The following is a 21,453-nucleotide window of genomic DNA, read 5'->3' on the forward strand; positions in this document are numbered from 1 at the left end:
CGAACGGCCCAACCCAATATTATATGGGCTTAGTAACTTTACTAATGTAGACCATTGAAGCCCGTGTATAATCTTCGGTACAATCAAGTCTCGGTTCTATTACTGGTTTGATCGCAAATATTTGGTTTAGTTAAACCGTTTCTACTTCTCATCAACCAAAGTTACTGTTAGGAGGAGGAGAGACAAAGGAGTTGAATCTCGAGGCAAAATCAAAATCCAAGCTTTTTCTAGGGTTTTACGGATCTGCGATTATCATTGTTCTGGGTATTTCTTTTTTTTAGTGATTCTCAGATCTACCATTTTTCTTAATTTCGTAAGAATGTGTTGTTAAGAGATTTAACAAGTTAGAGACTTTGTTTTTCCCCAGTTCGTTGAAATGACGAGAAGAAAATCCACCGTCGTCCTGCCGCAGCCTATTCGTCGATCAGCGAGGCTTATCTCTCTGCAGAATCGAGATAGTCAAGTGAAACCCAGGAAAGATCTGGGCTTTGGCTCGGAACCCACGAAGAAAACTCGTCGGGAAGTCTTAAGAGGTCTATCGAAGAGATTAGTATACTCATCGGATAGTCCAATCGAAGATTCGAGGTCGAAGAAATTGAACATTTCGAAAGATGGGTTTCCGTCGCTAAGGAGATCTCTTAGGCTTTCGAGTAGGGAATGTCCTGAAGTCAACAAAGAGAAGCCTAAGACTGCATCTACTTCATCTTCTCGCACGAAATCGTCGACCACTGTTTCGTCTTCTTGTGCTCTGAGACGTTCTCCTAGGTTTTCAAGTGGAGGAGGAGAATCTGTGGATCAATCTTCTTCTTCCATTGGGAAGAAATCAGGTAATAGTGTTTTGAGTAGCTGTAGTACGAAATCAATTTCATCGGAGAAAGTGAAAGGTGGAGATGGTTTGAAATCTAAGGATAGAAGTAGAAGTCGTGTTCGTCCTAAGACTAAGAAGATGTTTAGTGGTTGTGATGATAATGAAGAAGAAGAAGAAGAAGTTAGTGTCTGCCTTACTGAGAGGAAAAGGATGAGAATTGCAAAGCCGAATGAGGAAGAAAATGCTGAAGCAAAAGCTGATGAAGTGAAGAGAAAAGGAAAGGAGGAAGAAGAAGAAGAAGATGAAGAAGAAGGATTGAAGGCAAAGAATAAGCTTGAGAAAGGAGGATGGACAGAGGAGTTGGAGTTAGCTTTACAAGGAGCTTATTTGACGGTGAAGCCAAGTCCTAATTTCTGGAAAAAAGTTGCTAAGATGGTTCCTGGAAAATCTGCGCAGGAATGTTTTGATAGAGTGAACTCAGCTCTGATTACTCCTCGTCAAGCTCAGCCTCGAAGAGCCACAAAAACAATCTTATCAACGATTCCGCAGTTTTCACTTTCTGCAAGCAAACTACTGAAACCCAATTCACCAAAGACAAAGATACGACAGCGCAGAAACAATCTCTCAAAGAAAGTGGTCAGGCATTTACTGGAGAAGCAAAATCATATGGATCAAGGTCTTGGATTTGATCTCTTCTCAGTTCTTGAGCCTAACACCACAAGCAATTTTCTCTCAACTCCAATGGAAAAAGGGCGAAGTCTTCCAAAAATCCTTGAAAGTCCGGTGCCTTGTTCAAGTAAAGATCCAACAACTCTCGTTAGCCCTCCAGTACTGAAACAGGTAAAAAACAAGGCATTGCATGAGAAGTACATTGATCATCTGCATATCAGGGATGCTAAAAGAAAAGCCGAGTCAACTCGACTGGCTGGGAAAGAGAACATAAGACCTATTGAAATTCAGAAGAAGGATTCGGTGAGAGCAGCTAAGGATGCACTTTTCTTTGATGTACAAGATGCAATCCAAAAGCTAAAAGGTCTGGAAGCTGAGAACTCATCTAGTTCTTCAGAGTTTTGCTATGATCATGTCGAAACGGACGAAGAAGATTAAATCTAGTTGTTTCTAGCCAGATAGATTTGATTGTACTAGGGCACAGAGCGTAGAGATTAGAGTAAGGCATTACTGTAAATCTTAGTTTTGTAACCATGAGACTGAAACTACACATTGTGTGAGTTTAGTTTAGTCAGATGTTTGTATACACAACAAAATTGATTCTCTGTTTACTATAATGATCAAATTTTGGTTCCATACTTTTTGCATATAAAGCTTAACATAAATCATAAGAGAGAAAACTAAAAGCCAAAGGTGTTAAACTTCCTTAGTTGAGTTACAGAAGAAAGTGATTCTTAAACACAAGAACACTTGAGAATTAAAACAAGTAGTAATTTACACAAAAGAATTTCCTCCTTCAGTGGAAATTTTTAGTTTACCGTTCCTAATCAAAAGGTTAGAGATCCTCAAAATCTGTTTCCTTCCTTAAGTAAGACCCATCTTAAATCCTCCTGACATAAAGTATTAATAGTTATATGTTTAGATAAAATCCTGATTAATATCAGTCTTCAGAAGAGTAGTCAATCCGCTCTATCTCCCAACAAAGCTTAGTCGCAACACTTTCATGGCAAGGCGAATATTCCTGCAAACAACAACAACAACACAAATTATATGGTTTGAACATGAATATTTTTGGATCCATTAAAATGTCAAATTGTCAATTGTCACGAACCTCCAGCTTCTTTACAAGCTCCTTGGCAGTAGGTGCAGAAATTATGATCTGGCGTGCGTTTGTACTGATGAAGCCTTCTTCAACGGCTTTATCAATGAAAGAGAGCAAAGAGTTGTAGTATCCATCAACATTGAGCAAACCCACCTGCAGTAAGAACAATGATAATTAGTTTTCTAATGACTTTGGGTTTAGAGTTATCTACCAAAGTCTGAATCTTCAGAAGGATAATAGTGATGGGTCTTTACCGGTTTATCATGTATTCCAAGCTGAGCCCATGTTATGACCTCCAAAAGCTCTTCAAGTGTTCCATATCCACCTGCAATTTTTTTAAAGCAGAAGACATTATAATCCATTAACATTATTATTATTAAGAGAAATGGTCAATTTACAGAACTATGCTTCATATGCAGAAACTGTCCTCTGACTCTATATACATATGGACATGATTACAAAAAAAGCAGGTCCTATTGAAGAACAAGACTTCCTTAGATGGGCAAAACACGCATTTTTCTGAGACTGTTTCAGGTTTTTGTCTTTTAACATGAAACAGGTAAGAAAAGTAAAACCTTGGTCACAGTTACACTACACACAAGCTAAATAGAGAAGTAGCTCCCAAGTAAAAGGCAAAGAGAAAAAGAAACAGAGACTGGTCTAATTTTCAGTGCGAGATGTCGATGGGTCAAGGCATCTATAGTTATTATATTCAACATTTTGTCCATATAAAAACCCCAGAAATCATTACAAAGCAAACCAATATACTTTTAAAGTTTTTAACTTGAAACAGTTGCTTTCACACTGCAGCTTGAGTTTGACCAAGAAACAAAAAAAACATGTTTTTACCAACATGTTCTTCTTCCATCTTCTTTGGCAAAAACAGTCAAAGAGTTAAACACTTTTCGATGCTATATTTTAATGAGCATTCTTCTTCTTTATTACTTTGATATTCCACAATTTAAGAATTTAAAAAGCCTAAAAAATTATGCTCATTAGATTCTTAAACAATGCTGTCACTAGACTTGACCAGGTTATATCTTACATAATCATTACTTGTTTAGAAAACTGAACTTGTAAGAGAGAAAACAAAATTAACATTAAAAACTGATGGGACCTTGAACAATTTCAAGATTTTAATTAAGAAATCAATACTACTAACCTGGTAAAGCAATAAAAGCATCAGAGTGTCTAGCCATCTCTGCTTTTCTTTGATGCATATCTGCAACTGCTCTTACTTCTCCTACTGTTTCACCGGTCAACTGCCAAAAAGAAAGAGCATCCAAAATTTAAGATATTAACTAACAATCTTGAAACTTTAAACTTAATTAAAAGGGGAAAACAAAAAGCAGCTTTAGACTGTTCTATGACCAGAGGCAATGATGGCATTGTAAGCAAATTGGCTTATTTTAAATTCATTGCAAGACTTTAGTTAAGAAGCTCTTCATCTTATTTTTTTCTCAAAATAAAACTTTCTCTTTTGGTTTCAATAAAAGAGATGAAAGTTAAGGCAAAGAGAGAAATTAAAGCAAGAATACCTCTCTAGGCATGAGTGTCTTGGGAATAACTCTGTGGTCAAATAACAACAAAGATAAGAAAAAAGACTTATTAAGACAAATAACTCTGTGCTCAAATCGTCATTGTTTCCTTAAATCTATGGTCAAGTGATTAGATGAAGAGTTACCCAATAACATGGCGACCACCATCATGAACAGCTTGCGAAACCAAACCCATCAAACCTATGCTTCCACCTCCATAGACTAGATCAATGTTCCTTAAAACCTGTGATAGTAAACGAAACAGAGTAAATAAACCATCTTTATCACTACAGATAGTTTGAGAAATTAGCTATGAAAAGAAATCAAAACCAAAGATACTCTATTTGTACTATCAAATTAGATACAAACATTCCCATGCGGAATTTGTGGGCTCCAAATCATAAAAGATGAATATGATAAAAGGGAAAAAAAGAAAGAATCTTTTTGAGTGATCAAAATTACATATTTAAGAGCGTTTTTCAAAGTAGAAAACAGAGGAAATGCTCTGCATTTGCAAAAAAAAAAACTCAGAAACATATTCACAAACATCTGGTGAACATAAAACTGTAAGAACTCAAGAAACAGAGTAATAACTACACATAGAAAAATCCAGAGGTGTATGTAATAATACCAATTCGTTGCCTAGATCCACAGCAGCATCTTGGTAACTACTCTTCTTGCCTTGGCTGCTTCCACAAAACACACAGATTCTTCCAAACTTTGACTTTTGCATGGTTTCATTGTTGACCTCCATTGGTTACGATGAGAGCTCAAGCTATGAAAAAATCTAAACTTTTTACCCGAAAAAAAACAAAACAAAACAAGAAGCTTTGGTCCTTTGTATTTTTGGTAATGAAATCTCTCAATTGGGTTTTGCTTCCTTAAAGAACATAAACGACAGGTACAAAACGTACAAGTGTCAAAGAAGAAGAAGAAGTTAAACCAAAAGAAAAAGCTCGAAACTTTTCTTTGCCTACTAAAATGCTTTCGAGAGTTGGGGATTGTTGTATTAATATATAGTTAGAGAGTGCGTTTTCTCGTCATGCTCTTGGAAAAAAATTTCATTTTTGGGATTTTTCACACGTGAGAGATTGAAGCATGCGCGTCGCAGCCACCCGCACATACACTTCATGTTGGCACGCGTGGACCACTTCTTTGTGTTTTCCTCTATTTGTCTTCTTTGTGCTTCCACATTTTCGTTTATTTTTCTATATTGAACTATACACTTATGAATGTATTTCTATAACTTTCTATTTTCTACTTACTAACTCCAAAGACTTTGGAACCTAAAAATAAAATTCAAAATGGTATGGATGTTTAATTGAGAGTTTATGGGAAATTAGTGTAAGCAATCTCAGAACAAGAAAGATTCAAGCTTTCTTGACATAGATAAATAACCTAAATAATCATAATATTGACGAAATTTCTATATTATGAATTTCAAGATTTTTACAACTCCAACTTGACGAAAATTAGAGATTGATGATATTGAATCAAACTCCTTTTCTTTTTACTAAATTTATTGGATATAACCATATACATTAATAATCATAATATTTTAAAGAAGATTACATATTGAAAATGAAATATCCCTAAAAAATGTTTCATAATGATTTTAATATATGTCGTGCGAAAGATAATGGGAAGTGACAAAGAAAACATCTTTAGATTAAAGAAATTGATTTAGATATAAAGCTACCTCGCTTTTTGATTCCCTTTTTGAAGAACAGAACAAAAATTTCATTTTCGACAATGCAAATAAAAACATTTCATTGTCAACATATATCTGAACATATAAGATGGGTCCAAACATAATTTACTTTTACCTCTCTCTATTCTGTAATATTTAAATGAAAGTGTGATCAAATTAGTGATGAGATACACAGACATGTACCATATTCATATAAAAATTTATACTTATAAATGATGATGTCTGGGTTATGGAGCAATGTGCCATTGATGATTGAAATAAGGAACACAAGATGAGTAGTTATGGCTTTTATTATCAATGTACTAGTATCATTTACACTCCCTATGAAGACAACCCTCCTCCTATCTTGTTCTAAGCATATACCAAAATCATTTATTTTGAATATTTACTCCACTTACTTTACTTTTTGTTTGGTGCTTTTATAATAATGTTTTTGTAGAGATATTAAAAGCTCTCGCTTTACCCATATCCCTGTGCATTTGGATAATGGATATCTTACTCATGGCCGTTTGTTTTAGTAAAAATTTATTCATACATAGTTGTTGTTAACGTAAAAGAATATGATTACATCTATTACGAATAATCCAACACAATGATAGACTATAAGGATCCAATGTGACAACAAATGAGGGTACTTCAATGTAGTCAATGTATGTAAAAGGTTGATTTTGCTTGGCTTGGAAGCAATGAATTTGAATTATCTTTAGCTAGTAGCAAGTTCGTTCAAATGATGAGATAGAAACATGAAGCCATATTGACATCGTTTTCCATGAGCACGTGAAAACAAGTACACAAGTCATGTTCAATATATAAAAGGAAAAGAATAAGCAAATTTAGGGTTTCATGATTTATTTTTTTCATCGTTAGTACATGTAAATTGGCGAGGAAGGAGGCCATTTTTTTCCCTTTGGACTTTGATGAATAATTTGATATATTTGCATACTGATGCACCTCGTTATGAGACGAATTCACTCCACAAGACACAAGCATTCTATTACATAGGAAAATTTGATTATGAAATTGTAGACTCCACATGCTATTAAGTTATTAAATTATCTTATGGTACTGTATTAGTATGGAACTGCAGCTAGCTGTTTTTACTCCGTATACCGTATGCTACGAAATTACTTTCTTCCATATGGACATTAGACAGTCACCCCATACTCTCATACTTAATTGGACAAATATATAATAAGTGTGTGTGAAATTAAACTAGAAAATTGCAATCCCAAGAACTCAGTGCAAGCTGCCCTATCAGATTTAAGTATATATTTTGGGTTAATTTAGAGATTATAAACAAATAATTACTTCTTGAAACCAATGTGTATTTGTATCTGCATGCTTGCATGCGCATTTAACTCTTTTGTTTTGTTTTTTTACTCCACTCCACATTCCTCTTGGGTTTCTAACTTTCAAACCTATTTTATAATATTATTATATTCGACTATGATGCTAATAAAACCACATACTAATTAGTTCATTCTTGATATATTCAACATTCATTTTTCAAAGATCTCAAATGGTTATGACTTGTGGTTATATATATACCAACAATGGATAACCAAAAGTAAACCTCGTTTGCTTTTGATCTTATAACAATAATTCTCTTTAGATGCAAGAGAATTATATTATTCGGTTAAAAGTTATTTATATTCACGATACTGTTAAACGGACCTAAATTCAGGTTTGTTAACAAATTTAACATGTGTATGTTATTTTTAAGAGTAAATTAAAATTGAAACAATAAAAGGTAAAAAACTCCTAATATAATTCAATTTTATGTATATTATATGTGATTAAATAAGTTATATATCCATTTGATAGATGCATTTATGGATGTGTGTGCGCCGAATACAGATGAAGCAGAAGAGCAGTGATGAAAAGGCTCCTCGCTTTCTAATTCTATCAGACAGATAACTTTATTTTAATTGTTTTTTGGTTAGAAATTTTTGATTCCCAACAAATCATATTTAATTTGATGTTAATGAACGAGCCAAATGACGACCATATCAACTGCAGCTGTAGTACTAACAAGGGCCCCAACTTGCAATTACGACCGGCCAAAATCTGCCTTGAGAGTACCATATTCATTATGGTATTTACATATTAATTTAGACAAATTTTAGATTAAACCATTTTCAGAATCTATCTTAAAATCTATAAAGATAGTGTGTGACTTTGTTTAATACTCGTAACATTACTCACCTCTATAACATTACTCAACCTTAATAATATACGTCATATCTATAACATACGTGTATAGGGTCATGGTGGTTGATTGATATACGAAGACAAAACGAAAAAAGAGTTAGTAAAAGGCCTAACTTGTAGGCAGGAAGAGTGGTGGAAGTATGATGGTGAAAGAGCAAAGTGACATTTATGTTCTTGTGTTCTTTATTTTTGAGACATAATCTTCCATTTCTTCACTTCAATGTTTCTCTTCTCTGCTTTCGGTCATTGCTATGCCCCATTTGTTCTTACCTTTTCGTTCTACCAATAATATAAATATTCTCTTTTTTCACCTAATGACGTCGAAGATACCATCGTCACGTGACATCCGCACACCATATGTATTGACATTGGTATTAGTGTTGAAAATTAGAAGGGGTGTCAATGGGCCGTGCTTGAAGAATATAGTCCGAATCAATCTCAGAGTTTAGGCCCATTTCAATCTCTTAGCGGTATAATCCATCATTGTACTAGCGTTTAGGCCCATTTAATAAAATTGGGATATATAATACGGATTACACCAAACTATAAAGTTTTGAATCCCAGAGCATATGCACTGGGTTCATATGAGAACTGACAATACAACCTCACACAATCAAACCCTTCCAGAAAATTTCTTGTTCCATATCGAAATTTGTTAAGTTTTAGGAAAACTGGTTTTCAGAACATAAGAAGATCACGAACATCAAATAAAACAGACTGCTACAGTCACTCTCATATGCCAAAAAGCCAAATTGTGTCAAAATACCAACAAAAAAGACAAGAAGAAAATGCAACTTCAACTACAACCAATCTCGCAGGATTCGAACAGACAAGAAACATGGGTTCTCTGCTTTAATCTAATTGTTATCTTTCTCAAAAAAAGACCATTCCTTAACGACCTTCATGCATCAAAGGCGGATAAAGCCTAGCGTGCACCAGCAGTGAGTTTTAGTTACTGTCTGAAACCGCCATTTTCCACTAACCCTATATGCTTCAAAGAACCTGTTACATTCGAGATTCAACTGTCTTAAGCAAGGCAATATATGATTCAGAATGGAAATAGCAGAACATGGCTGAGAATTGCGATTCTTACCCTCCAGAATTTGCATTTTTTGAGAATATGAAAGAGGTGTGACCGCTCAAAATTGGCCTCTTGGTGGCCTAGCCTCAGCCTCTGAGACTCTTATTTGTCTTCCATCCAAATCCTTTAGGAAAGTAACACATGAGTTAGATATTTGATATTTACAGTAAGAAGTACCAATCGAATAAATTATTATGCAAAGAAGAGAAGTGATGATACTTACTGCTCCATTCAAGGAATTGATCGCCTTCTGAACCTCTTGGGAAGAGCTAAGTGTCACAAATCCAAAACCCTTGGATCTACCGCTGTCCCTGTCGTAGATAACCCTAGCTTCAACTACCTTTCCTTGCTCGTTAAACAAGTTCTCAAGTGCCATGTCATCAACACCCCAAGAAAGGTTGCCCACGTAGAGACGGTTTCCTGAACCTGAGCCCGAACCGGACCCTGACCCCGAACCATAACTGGAACGTTGAGACCCTCCGTAACCACCACCACTACGTTGAGAACCGTATCCACCACCACGCTCGGAACCATAACCACCACCACGCTCGGAACCATAACCACCACCACGCTCGGAACCGTAACCTCCACCACGCTCAGAACCGTAACCTCCACTTCTTGGTCCTCTGGAGAAGGATTCCTCTCTTTTAGGTGGAGGAGGGCCAGCATTGACTCTCAAAGGTCTGCCTTCAAATTCCTGAAATGTTAAAAATCAACAGGATTAATGAAAACAGCCAGTGTAGTAATGTAAGAAATCCAAAAGACAAGCTTGAAGGTATGAACAACAAGACAATGTGACAAAAACAAATGTACAAATCTAAATCGGCTACTTATATCCCAAATGAGAAACACGAACAACCTAGAAGAAGATGCATCTTATCAGCAGAATATAAAACAACATCAACCACGAAGTCTCCACAAACCAAACAGAAGATAAACAACACTATTTCTCTATCTCAAACGTTCATACAATCCAATTCATGGAATTCCACATTACACACAAGCCAAGAACAAGAAACAATACAAGCAACTCAATAAACAAACAAGTCCACACAAAACTCTTATCAACAAGTAAAGACACAGTAGCGAACACAAGTATCTGCTTACATAGCCATTGAACTGTTGAGCTGCTGCTTCAACTTCCGCTGCGGTTGACATTGTCACAAATCCGAAACCCCTGCTCCGGCCAGTCACTTTGTCATAGATAACCTACAATATCAAACTCATTTCATCACAAATGAAAACAATCTCAAACCTTTAGCTATGTTCTCACTTTAACTCTACTCAAAACGATTCAAACCCAATTAAGAAAGATAATTAATCCAAATCTGAAAACAGAAACCTAAATTTATCTTACCTCAACCATCTCAACATTTCCAGCGCTCTCAAAGAGCTGAGCAAGCTGAGCGCTATCAACGTTAAAAGAAAGGTTACCAACAAAGAGCTTAAGGTCAGGAGAGAAGGAGTTACGCTCCACAGGCGCTGAATCGTCACCGTCAGCGAACATATCATCTTCCTCCACCTCAAAATCCGAAGATACAGCAACGTTTCTAACGAAACGCGACGGGTACTCGGCGGGGGATGAGCATTTGAGGGCGGAGGAAGCGAAGATAGAGACGAGGTGGTCGGAGTGAAGTTTGAAGGAGAGGGAAGGAGGTAAGACGGAGACGGAAGCGGGTCTGGAGACGCAGAGAGGAAGGGATTTAGGATTGAAAGCAGAGAGGGAAGAAGCAGAGGCAGACATGGCTAAAGCTTGAGAGAATTTTGCTCTCGAGGCTAAAGCTTTGAGAAGCTGGTGGTGAAGAGATAAGGTTTAAGGGTTCTGCGAGATAACAAGTCCAGTTTTTGATATTTATTGGCAAAAAAAATGGAACTTTTCGTTTTTTCTTTGCAAAAAATAAAAATCTTTATCCACTTGAAATATCTCCCACTTGGATTTTTTTTTTACCTACTAAAATCTGTGTCAGTCAAAAGAGTTGGTAAAAATAAAAGTTACTTTGTTACATAAAATATAAAAATAGCATTGATCTTATTGTTTGATTCATTAAGTACGAAAATATGACAACACAAATATAAATGTTGTGTTTACTGTTTACTAATGAAATGAAAACAGATTAATAAATAATTATATTGAAAATTTAGAAATTTCAAATATACTTTTTTTTTTACAGTAAGCTTGAGGAGCTTAAAAGAAGAGTTACTCAAACCAATTGAGTTTTTTTTTTCTGTTATATAGTAATTTTTCAATGAAGTGAATGGTATGTGTGATAAGATCTGGTGCGTCCAAATTGGATGGACGGTGTAGATTAAAGAGAAGGAATAAGAGAGTGGGTCTAGTGAGAAGATAAGGCCATTACTAAAAGCCAAAGGAAAAAATGCAACTAGAGAGACTGTACACTGAGGCTCCAGTATGGATCTTCAACTCGTTCTTAACTATTAAGTAACCACTGATACCATAATTTTGAGGTTTATGTAATATTGATACAGTTTCACTTGTTTTCCAGATTTTTTTTGTTTGTTTGTTTTTTTCCTTTTTGTTGGAAATGAAAATCAAAGGTAAAAATAATAGGCAACAAAAATGAATTTATAGTCATGAGTAAGCCTTGCACAAATTTTCAATTAAGATTCCAAATATAGTGTGTTCCGGCTTAAGTTAAGGAAGAGTATGTAACTGACTAACTGTTGTAGCATTAGGCTCAATAGTCAATACTACCAGAAGATGCCATCTTCTCGAACCAAATCATCAATTCTGTCCCAAAGCCTCCTCTCCGGTTCACGTCTGTATTCAGGAGACAATGGATCCGAGAGATAAACCCTAGCTCTCCATTGCTGAGGTTTAGGTTTGGATAATGAATAAAATTAGCAAAGAGTTACTTATTAGAGCCGGTTAAGCTGGAGATGTCTAGTCTGGGATCGGGTATTTCCCAAACCCGAATTTAACCGTTTAATAACCATCCCGGTTCAGATTCATAATAAGAATGGGTCCCATTGATAGCCACGTGTCGCTAGCGAAGACGTAAGAAGAGATTGAAAATGGCTAAGGAACATTGTCCGGCGGAGAATCGAAGAAGAGAAGAAGAACACAACAGTCAGATACTTTTTCTTCTTATTTTGTCCGTACCGAAATCGGAAAATGGACATTACTGTTCGAATCTCCGGCTTAAAATCCTCCAATCTAATCCGGATAACCCCTAGATTCTCATCTTCCTCTAGATTCCGTTGCTCCAACAACGAACCTCCTCGAAAGGGAAACGAGTCCAACGGTGAGAGTCTGATCTCGAAGCTTATGTTCGTTGGTAGATTATAATCGGTTAAATTCGGTTTTATTTGGTTTATAGCAGGTGGTGGTGGTGATAAAGCGTCGACGGACTGGGACAAGGCGTGGAAGAATTTCAAGAAGCAGAGCAAGAAGTCATTGTTCTCGCAATTCAACGTGGACAAGTACGTGACTTGGAATCCTCCCAGATCGGAGTTTGATTTGTCGGAAGAAGTCGATCCTATAAAAAGAACAGAGAGATCCAATCTCATGCTCTGGACAAGTCCAAGGTTCACACTTGTTGGAGCCATCGTCATTGTCTCATTCCTCCTTCTCTACACCATTCTTGCTCCTGTCAAGTGATAATAATCTCATTCATCTTTCATTTAGATCAGATTCTGAATCTGTTGTTTCTACTGTTTATATGCATTACTACTTTTGCCAAATAATAAGATCGCAGTTTCTACAGTCAAGCAAATAAAAACGCAGTATAATAGAGCCCTTTTTGTTTTTGTAATAACCGAGATAGATCATGAGCCGAAATCAAGATTAATCCCCTGAAGTTTATAGAAATTCGTGTATTTTTTTGCCGTTGAAAATGTTTACAGTAGTTAAAAATGAATGATAAACGGTTTTCGTAGATGGTAGAACTCAATCTCTAGACTTGATCCTCTACACACTCAAACAAACCACTTGGTTACACGTTCTTGGTTGAGCGGATTTCAAATGTGAAACATTTTAACTCATTTTTTTTGGTGAACCTGACCAAAAGAATATTGATTGTACAAGAACCAAAGTTAAAACTTGTTTTGGTCGTTGTTGAATAAGAAAACCGTGCTCTCAGAAGTCTTTATATAGGCAAACATATAAATTGTGAATTTTGTTTTCTTTATTATCAATTACAATTTATTTTAAAATATAAATAAAGATATAATAAAGCTATATATTCACGAATAATTCTAAAAAAGTGGTAACAAAAAATGACTTGAAAACATTTTTCTAGTTTCAATTTCAAGTCATTCTAAGAAGTTAAAATTAAGGAATATCACATGCATGAAGTTACATTGAAAGTGTCTTCTTACAAAATAGAAAAAAAATAAAAAATAAAAACATAGTAAATGTTGTGCATTATTCTTTCAATAATTAGGGAAAACAATAATACAGTATCTTAGATGTTTATAAGACCAGTATTTATTCATCCAGGCCTAACAAAACTGCCCGCCGCGATTTCTCATGTAAGTATGTAACCTTAGTTATTAAACAAAATTGCATTTCTTAGACGTTAACCAACTTAATTATTTGTCTTATAGTCAACGTGATTTTTTTACTTTATAATAATGCTTCGATCGTAAGTTGAATCTCAATCAATGTCTTGATTCCCGAGAGAGAAGTAGAGCGTTAAAATTGCCGTACAGAACATGATGGAGACATTAATGAATTCAATAAAATCGGCGAAGTTGGAGGTTTAGCTGAGGGAGGCCTGTGTCATGCTGATTCGTTTAGTTACCAACTCTTCTTTCAAACATCTTTAGTATGTTACTGCTTTCATCCTCTTTATTTGATCTACTGATTATATATATATATATTTTTTTTTTACTACATTCGACATTCGTTGCTAAGAGAATAGAAAACAATTTTCTTTTTCAAAATTATCCTTAGTTTGATATTGGTATGAGAGATTTACATGTAATTTCGACTCTTGAAAATAGATAAATGTATGTTGAGTATTGTTGACTATAAGAAACTAGATGAATGCATCAAATAGAAGTGTCTTTTTGCTTTATGTACTTCCCCACTTGAAAACATGACGATTCTATGAACGATTTCATTCGTCATAACGATAGAATTAGTTTGTCCTACGAAAACAAATGTAAAACTACTATAATTTTCTTGACGTAATATTGGTGGGTTTCATGCTGCGGCTGTTGGTTGGGAAACGTCCAATATAAACATTTCTAATTATGTATATACCTGAAAATTTGTAAAAGCTAATCTAAATTGTGAAACATACATAACAAATACTTTAAGAAGAAAAAGTCATCAAGCAAACAAGAAGACATGACCTAGAACCATTTCCGAGACATTATATTAATATAAAATTGATATTCAAATCCTCCACGATCTTACAGCTTTCAACTTTGAGTATTTCAACGTTTTCTCTGATTACACATAAACTAAAATTTGTTTTTTTGTTTTTTTAATAGTTGATAGCATGTGTTAATTATTAGTTTATATCATACAATGACCTTAGAATCCGCAGATCATTTCAAGAACTCAGAACAAAAGCTGATGTATTCACTTACATCATTGAATTGTGTCAGTTTGAGTAACCCATAATATAAATATACGCAAGTCAAAATGCATTGAGCTTATCTCTCATTTAGACTTTAAATTTCTGATTTCAGAGAGGTCAACTCTTTAAGCCAAGCCATGGCTCATATGGTTGGAGCAGACGATATTGAGTCATTGAGAGTAGAGCTTGCAGAGATCGGAAGAAGCATCAGATCATCATTCCGGAGACATACTTCGAGTTTCAGAAGCAGCTCTTCAATATATGAAGTTGAAAATGATGGTGATGTTAATGATCATGATGCAGAGTATGCTCTGCAATGGGCTGAGATTGAGAGATTACCAACTGTCAAGCGAATGAGATCGACTCTCCTTGATGATGGCGATGAGTCCATGACCGAGAAAGGAAGAAGAGTCGTTGATGTCACAAAGCTTGGAGCCGTGGAACGTCATCTGATGATTGAGAAACTCATCAAACACATTGAGAATGATAATCTCAAGTTGCTCAAGAAAATCAGGAGAAGAATAGACAGGTAAGTAAAAACAAAATCTCTAGGACAAAGCTTTTCCCATTTGTGATTTCTAATTCTAGAAAGTTTGGAACTGTGTTGTGCAGAGTCGGGATGGAGTTACCGACCATAGAAGTGAGGTACGAGAGTTTAAAAGTGGTGGCCGAGTGCGAGGTTGTCGAAGGGAAGGCACTTCCAACACTGTGGAACACTGCTAAGCGTGTTTTATCTGTGAGTACTCAGCAATTTCTGCGAATTACAAAGTTGTTATTGTCTTGATCCTAAATTGAATGCTCTTGTGTTTTCTATTTCTCCAGGAACTGGTGAAGCTCACTGGTGCAAAAACACATGAAGCCAAGATAAACATTATTAATGATGTTAATGGCATTATAAAGCCAGGAAGGTTAGTAGTTGTCTCCTAACTAGTTTTGATCAAAGTTTTATACCTTCAAGTGTGCTTATTCTTCTTGCTGTTGCAGGTTAACACTGTTGCTTGGTCCTCCTAGCTGCGGAAAAACAACTTTGTTAAAGGCCTTGTCTGGAAATTTAGAAAACAATCTAAAGGTTCTAATGATGAAAGCAGTTATATCATTTTCTTGTGAAGATTTTTTTGCTGCAGCTGTGTGAAGTTTGTACCTTTTCTCTTGTTTTTCCTTTTTGTTTCCACAGTGTTCAGGTGAAATATCTTACAATGGACACAGACTGGATGAGTTTGTTCCTCAGAAAACTTCAGCGTACATAAGTCAATATGATCTGCACATTGCAGAGATGACAGTGAGGGAGACAGTTGACTTCTCAGCTCGTTGTCAGGGCGTTGGTAGCCGAACAGGTAGATTTTATAAACCAATCATTGTTTCCCTGAGTGCATTGAAATGTATGTATTCATGATTCTTTTTTCCGCCTACGAAAACAGATATTATGATGGAAGTTAGTAAAAGAGAAAAGGAAAAAGGAATCATTCCTGACACAGAAGTGGATGCTTACATGAAAGTACATTCCTCTGACACTCTCTAGTCTCTGAAGATTATTCTAAATCTAATCTTTAAACTCAGGTGGTTGATTAGAGACTTTTTGTTTTCCTATAGGCAATTTCTGTTGAAGGACTCCAAAGAAGTCTGCAAACAGATTACATTTTGAAGGTAATATAGTCTCTTTGATAGCCTGGCTAATAATCTGGCCCTTTTTTTTGGCTCTTATGTCTTGTGTTGCATTTGCAGATTCTCGGACTTGATATTTGTGCAGAAATATTGATTGGAGATGTGATGAGGAGAGGTATATCAGGAGGTCAAAAGAAGCGTCTTACCACAGGTTAGTTCATATCTCGGAACCTTCAAAATTGTCATCTTTTGTTGACATGTTCATTTTCTAAAGCATTACTTGAATCTCTGAATGTTTGCAGCTGAGATGATCGTTGGCCCGACAAAGGCTCTGTTTATGGATGAAATAACAAATGGCCTAGACAGCTCCACAGCTTTTCAGATTGTCAAATCTCTTCAGCAGTTTGCTCACATATCAAGCGCTACTGTACTTGTTTCGCTTCTTCAACCCGCCCCAGAATCCTATGACCTCTTTGATGACATTATGCTGATGGCCAAAGGAAGAATCGTGTATCATGGTCCACGCGGTGAAGTCCTTAACTTCTTTGAGGATTGTGGATTCCGATGCCCTGAAAGGAAGGGTGTTGCAGACTTTCTCCAGGAGGTAAAAAACCAAAGCTTTGTTCCCTAAGATGAAACTTCTGTGCTTTTGAAGTCATCAGTTGTTGACCTTCTCTTGTTCTGCTTTGAAGGTTATATCCAAAAAAGATCAAGCACAATACTGGTGGCACGAGGATTTACCTTACAGTTTTGTCTCGGTAGAAATGTTGTCGAAGAAGTTCAAGGACTTGAGTATTGGGAAAAAGATCGAAGACACTCTGTCAAAGCCATATGATAGATCCAAAAGCCATAAGGATGCTTTGTCCTTCAGTGTGTATTCTCTTCCAAACTGGGAGCTGTTCATAGCATGCATATCAAGAGAGTATCTTCTCATGAAGAGAAACTATTTCGTCTATATTTTCAAGACTGCTCAGGTACAATAAGAGTTTCCATTCCACAGATTTTCTCCTTGTCTTCTTTAGATGTCGATAGTATTCCTGAGCTTTCTAGCTTTATGTGCGCAGCTTGTTATGGCCGCATTCATCACTATGACAGTGTTTATCCGAACACGGATGGGTATTGATATCATTCATGGAAATTCTTACATGAGTGCCCTCTTTTTCGCCCTCATTATACTTCTTGTTGACGGATTCCCAGAGTTGTCTATGACGGCTCAACGTCTAGCCGTGTTTTATAAGCAGAAGCAGTTGTGTTTCTATCCTGCATGGGCGTATGCAATCCCTGCAACAGTGTTAAAGGTCCCTCTCTCGTTCTTTGAATCTCTCGTTTGGACCTGCCTCTCATACTATGTCATTGGATACACCCCTGAAGCATCCAGGTGAGCTTTCCCCTCTGTTGCTTGGTTCACATTCAAGTCTGGAAATGCTCAGTCAAGAGTAAAATAATGAAGTTTAATGTTTCAGGTTCTTCAAGCAGTTCATTCTACTCTTTGCTGTTCACTTCACCTCGATATCCATGTTCCGGTGTCTAGCTGCAATCTTCCAGACAGTAGTTGCTTCAATCACAGCTGGCAGTTTTGGTATATTATTCACATTTGTCTTTGCCGGTTTCGTCATTCCACCACGTAAGATTTCACCCCATTACTGTGCTAAATCTTACCTCACAAGTTGTACCATTCAAGCATGACTCTAAGGTTCTGTGTTTGCTGCAGCTTCTATGCCAGCATGGCTCAAGTGGGGTTTCTGGGCAAATCCTTTGAGTTACGGTGAGATTGGGTTATCAGTAAACGAGTTTCTTGCTCCAAGGTGGAATCAGGTGATCTCTCTTAGTTTCGAACCGTCCTCTTCTCTCTTAATCACCCAACCTTCTTCTTTATTTGGCTTCTCAGAATTTTTCTGGTTACACATGTAGATGCAACCCAATAATTTTACCTTAGGACGAACCATACTCCAAACCCGTGGAATGGACTACAACGGTTACATGTACTGGGTATCATTATGTGCCTTGTTGGGTTTCACTGTGCTCTTCAACATCATTTTCACTCTGGCTCTAACGTTCTTGAAATGTAAGTACATCCATCATCATCTACTAAAAGTAAATGTATATTCTTTCAAAACACAGTCGCCACATACTTAGACAGCCTTTACCAAATCACAGCACCCACATCATCTCGAGCCATGATTTCGCAAGACAAACTCTCTGAGCTGCAAGGAACAGAAAAGTCAACAGAAGATTCTTCTGTCAGGAAAAAGACCACAGACTCCCCTGTAAAGACCGAAGAAGAAGGTGAAAACTTTGTTGACTCTCTTCTCACATCTCTATTTTTTTTCTCCCACTAACACTTTCTGCTGACACAGACAAAATGGTCTTACCATTCAAGCCTCTCACTGTAACATTTCAAGACTTGAACTATTTCGTTGACATGCCAGTGGTAAAGCTATCATAACTCAAACTATAAACCATATCTCAAGACTATCGCCACGGCTCTCACTTATTCTTTAATATTCCAATGATGATGATCTCAGGAGATGAGAGACCAAGGATATGATCAGAAGAAACTACAACTTCTCTCAGATATCACAGGAGCTTTCCGTCCCGGAATCCTAACGGCACTAATGGGAGTGAGTGGAGCTGGAAAAACCACTCTTCTCGACGTTCTAGCCGGAAGGAAAACAAGCGGATACATCGAAGGAGACATTAGAATCAGTGGCTTCCCTAAAGTCCAAGAAACATTCGCTAGAGTCTCAGGCTACTGTGAACAAACAGATATTCACTCACCAAACATCACTGTAGAAGAATCCGTAATCTACTCGGCTTGGCTTCGTCTAGCTCCTGAGATCGATGCCACAACAAAAACCGTAAACCTCTGTTTTCTCTCTTCTCTTCTCTTCCATTACTCGAAATCAAAAGCTTAAGTAACGAAACGTTGAAAATTGTACAGAAATTCGTGAAGCAAGTGCTTGAGACGATCGAATTAGATGAGATTAAAGATTCATTGGTGGGAGTCACCGGAGTTAGTGGATTATCGACGGAGCAAAGGAAGAGATTGACGATTGCGGTGGAGTTGGTGGCGAATCCGTCGATTATATTTATGGATGAGCCAACGACGGGGCTAGACGCAAGAGCAGCTGCCATTGTTATGAGAGCTGTGAAGAACGTCGCTGATACTGGACGAACCATCGTCTGTACTATTCATCAGCCTAGTATCGACATTTTTGAAGCCTTCGACGAGGTAAATTGCATAATTGGCTCAATAAACTGAATTGTTATATTTTGACCCCAAACTGTTTTATCTTATAAACCAAGTCCAAACTTGAATTTGCAGCTGGTGCTTCTTAAAAGAGGTGGTCGCATGATCTACACAGGACCATTAGGCCAACATTCACGTCACATTATCGAGTATTTTGAGGTAAATTTGCATAAATTTTACTTTTAGTCTATGATTGTTTTTACAAAGATATGTTAACTTCTTTTATTTATTGGATTGAAAAACAGAGTGTTCCTGAAATTCCTAAAATAAAAGACAACCACAATCCAGCAACATGGATGCTTGATGTTAGTTCACAGTCGGTAGAAATTGAACTTGGTGTCGATTTCGCAAAAATCTACCATGACTCTGCTCTTTACAAGTGAGTAAAAGCTTTTAAACTATGCATTAATAACTGTTATTGTTCTAAGAATGTGGTTGTAATGAAAACATGTGTGATTGTTATAGGCGAAACTCAGAGCTTGTGAAACAGTTGAGCCAGCCAGATTCAGGATCAAGTGATATACAGTTTAAGAGAACCTTTGCACAAAGCTGGTGGGGACAATTCAAATCTATTCTATGGAAAATGAACTTGTCTTATTGGAGAAGCCCTTCTTATAACCTAATGCGTATGATGCACACTTTAGTCTCTTCTTTGATCTTCGGCGCACTTTTCTGGAAACAAGGCCAAAATCTGTAAGTGGAGAGTGAACATACCTCTTATATGACACTTTAGATCCCAGTTTGCTAACATTTTGAGTTGTGTTTTGTCATTTGTAGAGATACTCAACAGAGTATGTTCACAGTATTTGGAGCGATCTACGGTTTGGTACTCTTCTTAGGGATAAACAATTGTGCATCAGCTCTTCAATATTTCGAAACAGAGAGAAATGTTATGTACCGGGAAAGATTCGCAGGGATGTACTCAGCGACTGCTTATGCATTGGGTCAAGTGGTGACTGAGATACCTTATATATTCATACAAGCTGCCGAGTTTGTGATCGTAACATATCCAATGATCGGTTTCTATCCTTCAGCCTACAAAGTCTTTTGGTCACTCTACTCTATGTTTTGCTCACTACTCACTTTCAACTACCTTGCGATGTTCCTCGTCTCCATCACGCCAAACTTCATGGTTGCCGCGATTCTTCAATCGCTCTTTTATGTTGGTTTCAACCTTTTTTCGGGGTTTTTGATCCCCCAAACGGTAAGATCACCCATCCTTTAGTTTCTTGAACAAGAATCTTTACCAAGAAGAAAATGTTTTGTAATGTATTCTTTTGGTTTGTGAAAATTGCAGCAAGTACCAGGGTGGTGGATTTGGTTATATTATCTAACACCAACGTCTTGGACACTCAACGGGTTTATCTCGTCCCAATACGGCGATATTCATGAAGAGATCAATGTCTTTGGACAATCCACGACGGTTGCAAGATTCTTGAAAGACTATTTTGGATTTCATCATGACCTTTTGGCGGTTACCGCGGTTGTTCAAATCGCTTTTCCCATTGCCTTAGCTTCTATGTTTGCATTCTTCGTGGGCAAACTCAACTTCCAACGAAGATGATCATGCCAATTAGTCTTCATCAATCATCATTTTAGAATAAAATAATAAAATAATGGTTTTTATTTTTGTTTGTGAAAATAAACATATAACATATAACTTTTCTTTTTGGTATGTATATGATTTTGAGGAAAGTAAACAAAGCATTGTCTATGCAAAACAAATAACCAAATCTTGCAAGTATCAAAACTATATTACTTATTACTTGTCTTGACAAAGACGAGTACTTGTTTTTCCAAGTCGAATACAGGATAAGTAACGGATACGGGACAAATACCATGTATTTATGCCCACCCATATCGACAGACAGTCAGTAATCAAAATTTACCTTCAAATCAAGAAAAATGGGCAATAGTTAACTTGAGTGACAA

The 21,453-nt window shown here is 36.6% G+C and overlaps 5 protein-coding genes and 2 long non-coding RNA genes across 12 annotated transcripts; 5 read left to right on the plus strand and 2 right to left on the minus strand.

Annotated features, from left to right (window-relative positions):
* The first annotated feature begins 95 nt into the window (after positions 1-95).
* AT3G53440 (Homeodomain-like superfamily protein) lies at positions 96-2,154 on the plus strand. Of its 2 annotated transcripts, NM_180360.2 has the most exons (2): positions 96-264; positions 368-2,154. In NM_180360.2, the coding sequence occupies exon 2, from the start codon at positions 377-379 to the stop codon at positions 1,913-1,915; it is 1,539 nt and encodes a 512-aa protein (NP_850691.1). In that variant the 5' UTR covers positions 96-264; positions 368-376; the 3' UTR covers positions 1,916-2,154. The 2 variants fall into 2 exon arrangements, with proteins under 2 accessions (NP_850691.1, NP_190912.1); NM_115204.3 differs by having other exon boundaries at positions 161-2,121.
* Positions 2,155-2,417: 263 nt separating this feature from the next.
* LOG4 (Putative lysine decarboxylase family protein) lies at positions 2,418-5,107 on the minus strand (the record flags this gene model as incomplete). The annotated part of the gene is made up of 7 exons (NM_115205.2): positions 4,749-5,107; positions 4,264-4,361; positions 4,118-4,148; positions 3,742-3,841; positions 2,834-2,904; positions 2,589-2,732; positions 2,418-2,498 (listed from the first exon to the last, which is right to left on the minus strand). Exons 1-7 carry the CDS (start codon positions 4,869-4,871, stop codon positions 2,418-2,420), a joined length of 648 nt encoding a protein of 215 aa, NP_190913.1. The 5' UTR covers positions 4,872-5,107.
* Positions 5,107-5,310, plus strand: AT3G08340. The gene has a single exon (NR_141432.1). It is a non-coding gene; the product is annotated as an other RNA (long non-coding RNA).
* Positions 5,311-8,098: 2,788 nt separating this feature from the next.
* On the plus strand, positions 8,099-8,312 carry AT3G08345. Its single transcript, NR_141433.1, has one exon. It is a non-coding gene; the product is annotated as an other RNA (long non-coding RNA).
* A 103-nt stretch (positions 8,313-8,415) lies between these two features.
* CP29 (chloroplast RNA-binding protein 29) lies at positions 8,416-10,960 on the minus strand. Of its 4 annotated transcripts, none has more exons than NM_115206.3 (5): positions 10,478-10,946; positions 10,228-10,329; positions 9,344-9,817; positions 9,133-9,244; positions 8,416-9,041 (listed from the first exon to the last, which is right to left on the minus strand). In NM_115206.3, the coding sequence occupies exons 1-4, from the start codon at positions 10,862-10,864 to the stop codon at positions 9,179-9,181; spliced, it is 1,029 nt and encodes a 342-aa protein (NP_190914.1). In that variant the 5' UTR covers positions 10,865-10,946; the 3' UTR covers positions 8,416-9,041; positions 9,133-9,178. The 4 variants fall into 4 exon arrangements, with proteins under 4 accessions (NP_190914.1, NP_001190078.1, NP_001190079.1 ...); NM_001203149.1 differs by having other exon boundaries at positions 8,626-9,023; positions 10,478-10,960; NM_001203150.1 differs by having other exon boundaries at positions 8,677-9,041; positions 10,165-10,329; positions 10,478-10,960.
* A 1,159-nt stretch (positions 10,961-12,119) lies between these two features.
* AT3G53470 (2,3-bisphosphoglycerate-independent phosphoglycerate mutase) lies at positions 12,120-12,982 on the plus strand. 2 transcript variants are annotated; one of them, NM_180362.4, is made up of 2 exons: positions 12,120-12,383; positions 12,459-12,964. In NM_180362.4, the coding sequence occupies exons 1-2, from the start codon at positions 12,254-12,256 to the stop codon at positions 12,737-12,739; spliced, it is 411 nt and encodes a 136-aa protein (NP_850693.1). In that variant the 5' UTR covers positions 12,120-12,253; the 3' UTR covers positions 12,740-12,964. The 2 variants fall into 2 exon arrangements, with proteins under 2 accessions (NP_850693.1, NP_190915.1); NM_115207.5 differs by having other exon boundaries at positions 12,140-12,383; positions 12,462-12,982.
* A 1,725-nt stretch (positions 12,983-14,707) lies between these two features.
* On the plus strand, positions 14,708-21,321 carry ABCG37 (pleiotropic drug resistance 9). The gene is made up of 23 exons (NM_115208.4): positions 14,708-15,198; positions 15,282-15,405; positions 15,492-15,577; positions 15,654-15,738; positions 15,844-16,003; positions 16,088-16,164; positions 16,260-16,313; positions 16,392-16,482; positions 16,574-16,875; positions 16,964-17,245; positions 17,336-17,649; positions 17,735-17,895; positions 17,983-18,086; positions 18,183-18,336; positions 18,429-18,557; positions 18,629-18,702; positions 18,797-19,129; positions 19,213-19,503; positions 19,597-19,680; positions 19,767-19,900; positions 19,987-20,214; positions 20,299-20,725; positions 20,819-21,321. Exons 1-23 carry the CDS (start codon positions 14,807-14,809, stop codon positions 21,083-21,085), a joined length of 4,353 nt encoding a protein of 1,450 aa, NP_190916.1. The 5' UTR covers positions 14,708-14,806; the 3' UTR covers positions 21,086-21,321.
* The last annotated feature ends 132 nt before the right edge of the window (positions 21,322-21,453 follow it).

This window comes from Arabidopsis thaliana, chromosome 3 (assembly GCF_000001735.4).
Source record: "Arabidopsis thaliana chromosome 3, partial sequence".
Lineage (NCBI taxonomy): Eukaryota > Viridiplantae > Streptophyta > Magnoliopsida > Brassicales > Brassicaceae > Arabidopsis > Arabidopsis thaliana.